The sequence below is a fragment of the Equus przewalskii genome, chromosome 16 (genome assembly GCF_037783145.1).
Source record: "Equus przewalskii isolate Varuska chromosome 16, EquPr2, whole genome shotgun sequence".
Lineage (NCBI taxonomy): Eukaryota > Metazoa > Chordata > Mammalia > Perissodactyla > Equidae > Equus > Equus przewalskii.
This window is the reverse complement of record NC_091846.1, coordinates 20282259-20294919: the sequence shown is the minus strand read 5'-3', so window position 1 is coordinate 20294919 and position 12661 is coordinate 20282259. Positions and strand designations below refer to the sequence as shown.

The 12661-nt window shown below is 41.9% G+C and overlaps 1 protein-coding gene across 2 annotated transcripts in view; it reads left to right on the top strand.

Annotated features, from left to right (window-relative positions):
- The window catches only part of RNASEH2B (ribonuclease H2 subunit B), a 74881-nt gene extending 62350 nt beyond the window's left edge, over positions 1 to 12531 (top strand). Inside the window, exons 10-11 of one of the 2 annotated variants that reach the window (XR_011528059.1) lie at positions 2277 to 3232; positions 11059 to 12531. Coding sequence is in view for 1 of the 2 variants with exons in the window: in XM_070578823.1 (XP_070434924.1) it covers positions 2277 to 2309 (33 nt within the window). In the remaining variant the exon portion in view is untranslated. Of the gene's footprint in view, positions 1 to 2276; positions 8943 to 11058 lie in introns of those variants that run through there. The other variant, XM_070578823.1, reaches the window with a different exon arrangement.
- The last annotated feature ends 130 nt before the right edge of the window (positions 12532 to 12661 follow it).

The window sequence follows — 12661 nt, the reverse complement described above, 5'->3', positions numbered from 1 at the left end:
CTGAGATTTATACACTCCTCAGGTTTTTACACTCCTGAGGGTCATTAGATTGACGAAAAGCTTTCCTACCTTATGTTTAATAGTACTTTACAGTTTTTACAGCAATCCCATATCAGTAGTTAAATTAATCTTTACAACAACTCTCTAAGGTAGACCAGGAAGGGGACGTACGCCTGTTTTATAGATGGTCAAAGTGAGGTCACACAGAGTGAAAGTGGCAGAGCCCCATGCTCCTCTTCTATCCTCAGGCCCAAGCTGCTTTCCTTTTCGCCTCCCCCAGATTCTGTCTATACCATTTTTGTGTAGCCTTATGGTCTTTCATCCTTCAGTAGTCTGTTTTCTTGTTAGTACCATCCAGTCAATTTTGACTCCTAGCGACCCTGTGGACAGCAGAGTGGAACCCTGCCTGGTCTTATTGCACCATCCTCTCATCTTCCAGCGCTCTATCAGACAGTGCTCTCCTGCTCTTCACAGGGTTTTCATGGCCAACTTTTTTCAGAAGTGGGTGGTCAGGTCCTTCTTCCTAGTCTGTCTTAGTCTGAAAGCTCTACTGAGACCTGTCCTCCGTGGGTGACCCTGCTGGTATTTGAAATACTGGTGGCATCGCTTTCAGCATCACAGTAACACGTGGCCACCACAGTATGACAACCAACCAATGGGTGGTGTGGTTCCCTGTGGTGCCTAAGCAGGGTGGACAGGCTTCAGTGGAGCTTCCAGCCTAAGACAGACTAGGAAGAAGGACCTGACCACGCACTTCCAGAAAAATCGTCCATGAAAACCATATGAATAGCAGCGGAACATGTCTGATACAGCACCAGAAGGTGAGGGGATGGCGCAAAAAGACCAGGCAGGGCTCCGCTCTGCCATACACAGTGTCGCTAGAGTCAGCATTGACTCCATGGCACTAACAATAAAGTCTGTTTTAATTGTGAATTTTATTTTAAGAAAATAAAAATCAGATTTATTCTGCTTCATCTTCTTGCTCTATTCAGAATGAGTTTTGCAGGTCAATTTATCCTCAGCAGTGGTGAGCCAGAATTTAAGTAAAGCTTCTACTTAGCTGGTGCATTTGCATGTCAAATCTTTAATTCAGCTGTCAGCTTTTTAGCATTTACTGTATTTTTGTTAATAAATGTTATTTTGATGGTCTTACAGTAATCATGCCTATTTGAGAGGAGGGAAAAGCACCAAATGTGATTTACAGAGGAATCAGAGCTTCTTCACAGATGTTAAAAGAGTTGTTACCTTACACGTGTTCTAATCAGAATATGTGTAAAATTAAAGTTAGTCATGTTATTAGTTCTTTCAAAAGAAAAAGCAGCCAAGGAATAAGCTTAGATTCATATTTTCCTTTAAGAACATCTACTGAGCACCCACTATGTGCCAAATGTTCTAGGCACTAGACGTGCAGCTTTCAACATGGCAGACAGAAATACTGCCTTCAAGAAGTCTCTGTTCTAGGGGGCAGATAGATGGGCTTGTCAGCTAGTGCTGGGGGCTAGGGGAGAAGCTGAGCTAGGCTGGCAGACAGAGTCCTCGGGAGGCAGGTGGTCAGGGAAGGTCTGTCCTATGTCACATCTTGTCCACGTCATGGCATAGACATCTGATCGCCATCAACAGTTTTCTTTTGTAACTTATAGCTCCAGAATAAACTATGTTTGACTTCATCCTCAGTAGGAAATCCAGTTATAGTGATTAAACTTGTTCAGAGGCATTCTTTAGAAGGATACTAGGGACTACTACTTCTACCAGTAAGTCTATATTTATCTTTTTTATGTGCATTGGAGTCTATGTAAGGCTTCCTACTTTTTTAAAAAGGATCTACCTTTAAAAAAGAAAACAAAGAAGAAGAAAAAGAAAAGGAAAAGAGGAGAAAAATGGTTTAAGAATTATTCATTTTAGAACCTTGTTTTCATGTGTTTCTTATATTTTCATTTTTTTCTAAAATGATGGCGTCCGTTTCATAAGTTTGGGTGACCTTACATTATTGTGTATTTCACTCCCTTTGAACATTGGAAGGAAAATATGCTTCTTGCCCACCCACTCCCCTCCAGAAGCCCACTATGAGCCCTAGAAGATCACCGAGGCTGGCCACAATGGGACCCCTTCCTGCACCCACGTTCTTCTTTTAGAAGCGAAAACGCACAGCTGCCAATTCTGAGGACTAAACCAGCCAGCCTTGCTTTTCTGTTCTAGAAGGTGCAGATGGTGCTTGGGCATTCAGGTGACTGCTTCTCCTCACCAGGATACAACATATGTTTTCCTTTTCTCTCTAGGTGGCAGCACAAAGAAAGAAAAGGGACAAGTGACAGCAGGTCTACGCAAGGCTTGGCTGCTTCTCAGTGTAACTTAAGACATTCCCAAAGGGCTAAGACTTTTTCTTCTGCACTTGCTAGAAAATCACCAAATGCCAAAAGATGTATTTTAAAGAACTAATCATGAATGTTTTATTTCTTTGATCAATACCACTAGTCCATTTGGACCGCGGCATTTCCCCCGGAGGGTGAATCTGTCATGGAAATTGAAAGCACCCCCAGAGTGTGAACCTTCTCAATCTCTGAGGAATTCAAGCCATGTCACTCCTCTTCCCTGAGCCTGTGCCCAACAAAGGTGTGGATTTTTCCAGTGTAGTGCTTCGGATTTCAAAACATTGAGAGGAGAAGACTCATTGTGAAATTCGTGTCATTTCTTAAGCCTGACCACTTTGGCCTGTTCTGCTTTCCTGGGGTTGGGCGAGCATGTTTCGGGTCTGTATATGGTGACTTAAGTACTTGATCCCACACTAAAAGCTTTGATGAACCAAGTTTCTACCTTTACTTTAAAAAAAAGCATGACTTTTCTTTACTCCTTATCAGTTTGGCAGCTTCTAATTCATAATGATACCTGAACATGTGCATTTTACATCTGCTGAAGTTATAGACATTGCTTCCTTTTTAAATCATCTGTCCGGTATGTGTATTATTATCTTTTAGAAGCAGGGCTTAAAATATGGGGGAAGGTTGGAAGTAAATGCCAAAAACTAATTTAGTGGGGAATTCTGATGCACAGTGACTATGTTTTAGGGGACTGTGGGGAGTTTTGTGTAAAAATGTCTGGGTTTGAACTGGCTTGTCCACTTGATATGCAAAAGGAATAGGGTGGAAGCTGTTCAGATGATCTTCCTGCATTCCAACATGAGCCCAAACCTCTTCTTCAGGAAATAATTTCGTTTCTGATTCTCCAACTCCATTGGGTAAGTAGAACCTGGTTCTGGAAAGTACTCTGTATTTTTTTACATACCTCCTTTTACACACAGAAATTTTTGTTAACCCGGAGGGACGTTTAACATTCTTGTGTTTCTGTAGTTGATATGTGAATCCTCCTCTCCAAAAACCCAGCTCTAGGAAGTCAGTTGTGGAATTCAGGATGTCTCACAGGCTTCCAAGAGGGAGTGCTCCACAGAAATTACCTGTTTGAAATCCAGGCCGTTTGGGTGAGGATCAAGAGCCTGACACATAGTTTAACATGCAGTTGTGGAGCGCAAAGCTGGCTCTCTCTGTTCTCTCCTTACACAATCCCAAACACTGTCCTTGGAGCTCAGTGTGTATTTTGGCCCAAAGCAACTGCTGACACCGGAATTTTACTGCAGAGTATGTTGTGTGTCCTTGAGCAAATCGGTTTGCCTCTCAGGACCACATCTCAGGGCAGCAGAACTGGCTAGTGTGATAGCTGTCCTCTTTCTGTCTCTCTCTCTCTCTCCTCCAGAAGTACTTACCTTGAGGAAACCTCTATGTCGGCACCGTGCTTCCACATGTATGAGGCTCCCCAATTTGAGAAATATACATATATACACACATATATATACATACATACACATATACACACATATGTACATACATACATATATACATACACATATACATACATACACATATATACATACGTACACATACACACATATACATACATACACACACACACAAGCACACATATATACATACATACACATTGCCTCAAATTTAATCCATCCCTTGGTGGCCAAAGCCACTGGATACTGATGACACCTAAGTTGTCACTGGAAGCCCCACTCTCTTAACTGTGCCCCAACCTCGTATTCCATTGGCCTCTGAACTTTAAACTGCTGATGCTTTAAATTCGACACACCTAAGATTACAAAAATTCATTATTTTTTTTCTTTACACCAGTAATTCATGGTACATTCCCCCAAAAGTTAAAAGGACAGAGAAAGCAAAAGCAATCCCTACCCCCACCCCCGCCCAGGCTCCTCTGGGTAACTGTATCCTTGGCCCTGAATCAGGTCTTTTTCATAGTTATCCAATTTCCAATATCCAGTTTCTATCCTTTTTCTAGCTAGCAGCCCTACAGTCACTTTTCATGCCATCTACTTCATTGTTTCATCTAAGAACCAAGTCCTGTTGAGTCCTCCCTCAGAAATAAGTCATGGGAAACTACAATTAAAACAGATCAACAACAGTAAAACCCCAGCACTCTCAAAGAAGCCCTTTCCTCGCCATGCCCGCTGCCACCAGGCGTGAGTCTGTTTCCCACCTAGATGGTCAGCTGTCTTGAGGGCAGAGAGTGGATGTCCCGTGTCTCTGTTTCCACAGAGCTGAGCATGTCTCGTGTGTCCACACTCAGCACGTGAGTCACTCATGCACAAATAAAACGAGGTACTGCTTCCCTATCAAATTGTCAAGGACTTTAGAAAAGCGTCATGCTCGGAGCCAGAGAGGATGTGGGAAATGGGCACTGCTAGGAAGGATATAAAAAGTACAACTTCTGGAGGCCAAGTTGGAAATAAATATCCAAAGCTTTAAATGCAAAGCTTTGCATTCCTTTGGCTTCAGCAATACCCATGTTAGAAATATAGGCTTAGGAAATAACCATGAATGTGTGCAAAGATTCAGCTACAAGAATATTCGTTGTGAGACTATTTAAATAGTAAATAATTGGAAATAATTAAATTGGAGAGCTGAGGAAAATTATTTTTAAAAATTGGTACTAAAAGTACAGGGGATGTCTCTCTCTTTCTCCCTTTTGTCTTCTTTTTTCTTGTTTGCCTCCTTATGTGAGAAAATGTCTATGATAAACACATAGTACTATTATATTAATACAAAAACGATAAGCATAAAAATACTCAGTTGATTTATACCATTAGTCCCTTAAATTTTTTTCTCTCAATATTATAATTTTTTTTTAAAGTTTTGTGTCTCCTTTAGTAAGTTTCTTGGAGGAAGAAGCTATGTTTCACTGTTCCATGCTTACTATTCAAGTGGATGTTTAGCAAATACTATAAGTAATCAAATAATTGCTCTTCTTCTATCCTCAAACGTTTATAGGTTCCAGATCCCTACTATTGATTCCTTGACTTCACTTACTCAGTCAAAAATATATGTTTTGCTTTAAATTGTGTGTGTTTGATGTGAATATGGATGGTGAAATTAATTTGGCTTTGAAGATTTACCAAGAGCCTCAGAAATCATTGCAAATGCTCTGGTACATTTCATAACCAGAACTGAGAATTACTGTTCCTATCTACAAAATAGAGGTGAGACTAAAAAGACACGACTGATAGAAGAGAGCACAAAAAATAAGGTTTCACATTTGTTGATATTACAGCCTTAGCAGACAGTAACCAAATTGTTCAACTTTACAGCAATGACTGAAGTCCTCCCCGACACACCCAGCTTCACTTGAAACCTTTCCGTGGTCCCTCGCTGCTCTTATGATGAGGCCCCACATCCTCCCCGTGACCTGCAAGGCTTTGCGTGCTCTCCCTAGCTCCCACCCTTCCATCTATTTCAGCCCCTCAGTGGCGCCATGCTTATAGCTACACAGCCTTTAGACCTGCTGTTTCCTCACCTGGAACGTTCTGCAAAGCCCTCTCCAATGACATAAGTCCTGATCTTCCCTCAGCTCGGATCTCCCCTCGTGTGCCGGGGGAAGCCATAGGGAGGCCAGGGCAGAGCTCCTGTGGCAGCTCTCGTGGCACCCTGTACCTCTCCTTCCTGGAACTCTCACAGAGACTTGTTTATATTTGTAGGGGTGCTGACCAGGTGAACGTTCATCTCCCCAGTTACACAGAGCTTCAAGAGGGCAGAGGCCATTTCGGCCTACCATTTCTGCAGAGGAGAGCTAACCCAGCAGGGCTGAGGCTTCTGTCCTCGCCTGCTTGCCAGATCAGCCCTTGTTGATACCTGGGAACTGGCTGCTAACCAGCTCCTCACACTGATATGATCAGAGTGGCCGCTGTGCCTAAACCGTACAAACAGCGTGGCTTATGCTGAATACCTGCTTTCCTTCTGGGGACCTGGAATTTGGGAACGCACGAGGCAGAGGGTGCCTACGTGACCGGCCCCCCATAAAACCTAAGGCCAGAGTCTGTAATGAACTTCCCCAGGCAGAACCATTGCATGCATGTTGTATTTCACCACCGGAGTGCACTCATGGGAGGGAGAGCAGAAGGAAGCCTGCACATGACTTCTCCAGACCAGCTCAGTCTTTTCCCCTATGATTCACTGTGTAGCCTGACTGCACCGCTGTAATAAATCTTAGCTGTGCATACAACCAAAATCCAGCTCCTGTGAGTCCTTATAGCACATACTCAAACGTGAGTGGTCTTGGGGACCTCAACACCACTATATCCCCAGAAACTTGCACAGTATTTGACATTTAATAAGTGGTTTATTACCTATTTTTTGAAATGAAAATGACCTTGGAGGGCCAGGGCTAAATTTATCCTGTGGAAATTCTCAAAAGAACTAAGAAATACTATAATTTATCAACTACATCCTAATGACCCAAAGAAAGAACGTACATGCTTCCAAAAAAGGCAGAATAAAAAATGATTCAGGAAATTTAACACAGTAAAAGCCTGTCAGAATTTTTTTCTCATGAAGACAAATATTCTGCATCTGAAGGGGGGAGCGTGGGGAGCCATGGGCCAGGCCTGCCCTCAGCCCCGGCTGCGGTTTCCCTGGCTTTCCGTCTCCTCCACCACGTGTTTACGGTGTTGGCCAATTCGATCACGGACAGTGACAGTCTCCAGAGCAGTGAGTGCTGCTCAGCTTTGGCTGCACATTGAGAATCATCTGGAAGCTTTAAAAATACTGATAACTGGTCTGGGGTGTGGTCTGGGCACCGGGATTTCAGTGTGCGGCCCTCCCAATACCCCCCAGTCCCCATTCCTTCCTTCCCCACCCCCCAATCCTCGTCCTTGACAATCATATTTCACAGGGCACAGGCTTCCACTCGAAGCCAATTTATTTTTATTTTTGAAAGACTTAAAATTTCTGTTTTCTAGTTTCTAGCCCACAGCCAATAGGCAGGTGCACTGATAAGAGAAGGAAATAATATCTTTTGTCTCAACAGCACAAGAAGAGGGGAGCAGCTAGAACAAGCAGATAAAAGAATTCAAAACTATAAAAACCAGGGCAATTTCAGAGTGGGTCACTCCAAGAACGTCCCTATAGTGCAGAACAAAGTCATTTGTGAGAATGGTGTTTTTAATGATGGCCCTCAGTCTACACTGCCACTCAGTGCCACCCCCTCCCTTGTATGCCTCACTCTACATGGAAGATGAAGTTAATTAATTTATTTTGACTATTTGGTAAAAGCTCAGTATCAGCAATGAGGATGCATGTGTTACTTACTCTCTTGGGAAGGCTTTCTCCTCCTGTAAACGTAAACCCTTCCATTTGCCATTTGTTAACTCTTCTCCAGGGAAGACAGCCGGCTCTGAGGTGCATCAGCTGTTAATTGGCAGAGCTGTGATCTGTCTTTCCTTTCCAGCACTCAGATTGGCTACGCAGAGAACCCGGGAGCAGTGGGTAATGAATTGGGTGAGGTAAGGCTATCCAGGTCTTCAGAGCCAGGCAGAGGAGTTGACTTTGAAGCGGATGGAAATGTACGATCTCAAACAGAATAGAAGAGCCATAAAAAGAGAGAGATAGGGTTGACAGGCGGAGACGAGAGGGCACCACGGAGGAGGTGGGCTTGAGCTGGAACAATTGGGGTTTAGGCAGGTGTGGCCTGAGACAAGGCCCAAGGGGGTGAAGGGAATTAACAGCGCCTGTACCTACTGTGTGCCCCACCTGCCCGCTCTTCAGGATGAGAAGTGGAGGAGAATTCACGGGGAGGCAGTCTCAGCTCTTAGAGGTTTGGAGAATCTCTTTGGGATATAATTTCACTTTTTCTCTGCCTGGTGCTGTGGCGTAAATGTGGCAGTAGAAATTCCAAGATAAGTTGAGGTTAGAACCTCTGCTCCGAGGAGACTCCACAAAGGCTGACTAACAGGCTTGTGAGGATGTGGCCTGTGCAGGGGCTGGGGGTTGGGCAGGCCCCGGCAGAGCAACAGGGAAGTCAAGGGACCTCCTTTCCCCAGGTGAGAAGAAGGGTGACAGGTGTCAAAGCCAATCAAATCAGCTTTCTTCTTAACCAGCAACTGGAGGTAACTAAGCACCAAATGGGCACTAATCATTTTGCTGCTCGTTTATCTTCCCAGTGAATGCTTTTCAACACAGCATTCACATTTCCAAAGAATAAAGACTTGTAAAAAGGGTGATGGAGTTTATGGCCACAGGAAACTGGCTCCCCTTTTGCTCTGCTGACAGGTTTATAAGGCCAAGGAAGTTCATAAGGTAAAAAGAATTTCTAAGCAAATGTATTTTTAGGAAATGAATTTTTTACCTTATTTTTCTCTTTTAACAAATATGAAGGTGATTTGCATTGATTTCATCAGTGAAAAATGGAAAATGTTCAAAATGCAGTATCGTGCTTTTTAAAATGTGAACAAAAGCACCAATGGGTTTTGTGTGTTTTGTCTTGTTTTTAAGAAACGATCTGGGTAAAAGATGCCCTGGGTCTTCAAAGATATCTATTTGGTCTATTTTTAAAATGGATGATTTGCCTGAAATTATTTTATTAAAGTTGTAGTAAATGAATACCCTGTTGTCTAGAATGTAGTTTCCAGAACACTGGCCTGAACGGGCAGCATGTGGTTACCTTGACACAGTCTGGATTTGGTCATCAGGGGATGAATAGCAGAGTGGATCCAGTTATTTTGGTTGCATTCATGATTAGAAATTAAATCAATATGATGAGTATTAAAAGGCCTGGTTTTTACATAATTGCCATGAAGATGGGAAGGAAGGCAAGCGAGCAGAGGGCCATGATGACTGGAAACGTTACCACAGCCCATGCATTTCAAGCAGGACAGGCCTCCACACCGATGAGAGTTGCTCTGGGAAGAACATTGGGCTCCCAAACTGGTAGCTCTGCGTGGCTCTGCCATCCTGAACAAGTTACCTAATTTCTTAGAACTTCATTTTCCGTGTCTCTAAAATGGATAATAATACCTGTCTCCCAGGCATATTAAAAACTTTACATATTATATAAAGTTCCTAGCACAGAGCCAGGCACGTAGATTTCTTTCTACAAGTTAGTTCTCCTCTTTGCACCTCAGGGCCCCAACTTCTCCCCCGTCCAAGTATCTTTGAGCCTAAACTCCACCACTGGCGATTCATTTCTTGGAGTTAAAACTTGACTTGTCCACTCTGTCTTAAGGCTTTGGAGATCCTTTCCCTTCATTGGAAAAGTGAGGTTCAGAGAGAGAAGGTGACTTGTCCAAATAATAAGCTAAGATAATACCCGAATACCTTAAATCCACCTTGAGGCTTCAAATTATCTGTGTCCTCTGGAAACTGAATCCCATATTGTTTCTCTTTAAAAGATTTTCAAAATTAGCTGCTTCAATCCTTTAGACTATCCATGTTGAAACTTGAAATACTAATGTCCGTGTGCTTTTCTGGTCTGAAGATGAAGGTAGGAAGTCTGTCTTTCCCCCTCTCTTCTTTGAAGTTGTGGAAAGCAAATGGAAAATAAGAAATGAAAACAAAATTTCCATTTTCAGCAAAACTAGGAGAGAGTCAAAATCGTGAACAACAAAATAGATGGAAGAGCTGCAAAAAGCAGGGAAGCATACAGGAAGGGGAGGAGAGAAGAGTACATGGCTGCAGAAACCAGGACGAGTCAGTAAGACACATCTGTAACGGGGATAATGAGGCGAGGAGCAGAATCTGAGTGGCAGGTTTACAACAGAGGAAACAATGCATAAGTAAGGGCAGTAAGCACTCTTCTGGACCCAATTTAGCTGTGAAAAGAAGAGGTGATAAAAGGAAGAGGTGGTATTTTCATAAAGAAAATAGAAACAAGAAATCAATAGAAAATGATTATCAATAATGAGAGAAATGGGCGGATAGATTTAGGTAGGAGAGAGACATCTTAATGTACGCCTTTTTATATTATTTTGACTTTTGAAATGAATTGATAAAGAAAATACTTAGGTCTTAAAGAAATCCAAAGATGCTTAATCCTACTCCTTTTCTCAGGGTGCTGGAGCTGTTTGGGGAGGTAATAATGGGTCCTCTTTTGACCAACCCATTGTTTTCCAAGGAATCTTACATTTTACCACCACAATAATAAAAATCAACCCGGAAAATTGACCGTTTTGGTTATATGTTTAGTTACAGCTAATGGCCCCCACTGGTAATATTGCCTACAAACTAATTGTCATATTTGTGCTGGCCTGCGGGTATAGGGGGGGGGTTTATTTTCCTTCATTGTCAAACCCAAACTACCATTTAAAACCCATTTTAAGATGTTGAAATCATCAAAGTAGAACATTAGCCAATGGTGTGCTGGCTCATGAGGGCCAATTATTAAATATTCAGGAGTTTTGCAAGCCATTTGTTAAACCACTGGTGGCTTAAAATCAACCATGGTGGCTGTTTCCAATACATAAACAAATAATCTAACTTCAAGTTGCAATGAGTGGTATGAATGAAAAACACAGGGAAGTGTGGCAGAGGAGGAACTGGAGATGTGCTCACTTATACCAGGTGGTCAGGAAATGTGGCACATGAAAACTACATCGACTTCATCAGTGAGACAGGATTTCCACTTTTTCTGTTTCTGTGAGAAACCATACAATCATGGACTGTATAAGGATTTGTTTCTTAAATAGTTAACATTTTTTTTTTTTCCTTTTTCTCCCCAAAGCCCCCCGGTACGCAGTTGTATATTCTTCGCTGTGGGTCCTTCCAGCTGTGGCATGTGGGACGCCGCCTCAGCGTGGCCTGATGAGCAGTGCCATGTCCGCGCCCAGGATTCGAACCAACGAAACACTGGGTCGCCTGCAGCGGAGCGCGCGGACTTAACCACTTGGCCACGGGGCCAGCCCTTAAATAGTTAACATTTATTGCACAGCTACACATGCAAGGCACTATGTGCTTTGCGAGCATTCGCTAACTAATCATCATGACAACTTTTTGAAGTAGGCTCTATGATGGTTTCCATTCTACAGGGAAAAAATTGAGAGTCCAAAGGTGGAAAGTGATTTGCTCAAGCCAATGAGCTGTGGAGCCAGACTCCAAATCTGGTGGCTTGGCTCCAGTGCCCACTCATTGAAGCATCATGCTGGAAACCCATTACATTACTCTTGGAAAACTCAGAAAAACATGAAGAAGAAAAATAAAGTCACTCACAATTCTAGCTCCTAAAGATGACCGCTATTAACATTTTGATCTAAATCAATGGCTTTCAACCGTTTCTCCACCCATCCATCTGAGGACTATGACTCACTTCCATGAGTAACTGTGGCTCAGCCTGAAAAGATTTTCTCAAGGGTATGAAGAGTATAATCTAAAAAATCCCACATGTGTTTTTCATATGGTCTGCCCACTGTTTCATTTCATTTCTTCTTCTAATAAGTGACATGTTTTTTTTCAAGTTCACATTGTCCATGACCAGGTGTAAAGAAGTTTGATATGTTTTTATTGGAATGGTTAATGGAAAGCTTTCCCGCACTGTTGCATCGCTACCAATTTATCTGTACCCTTGTTGGCCAGCAATTTGCTTTACTTTTTTCAAGATGCTTAGGTATAATAGTGATATGCGTACACAGCCATATACGTAGTCACAATACGTATGTTACCTAGATCCTGGGTACTATTCAAACACACGCATTACTTTTGAAAGAACTCAGTCAAAATAAATTTTGATTTTGTCAGTCACAAGCACTTTGAAAAAGTCACAATCACAAGATTATTATAATAATATTTTCAAATAAATGTGCTTAAAAAGAGAAAAAAAAGCAAAATGAATTCCTCTTTAATCAAGAGATTTTTTAAATTCTCTATCATAAGATAACTTGATGGCCAAAAAGCTTTTGAATGGTTTTCTAAATGCTTTCCTATGTTTGGGAAGCTAAAAGGACTAATGATTCTGATGTTCATTAATCACAGGCTAATTAGTAGACACCTCAGGTTTTGTTTAGTTAATAAATTGTCTCTGCAATTTAGGCGCCTTGAACTTTCAAAATGGCACTTGTTGAATCTGGAGAAGTGTTAGAGATTTCTCTGTAAACTGATTTGGGTTTTTTTTGTCAAATAGTTAATTAAAAATACTTTTTGATGTGCAAAGAACTGAGAATGAAGACATTAAACAAATTTCTGGAAAGATATTATATGCTAATAGCTGATCGTGGACATTAAACAGTTGAATAACTTTAGCTATGACCTATATTTTGATAGTTAACCCTCATTTTAGTTATTCTTGACTTCAAAATTTTTAAACTCCTGACTTTTAATTGGTTTTCCCATTT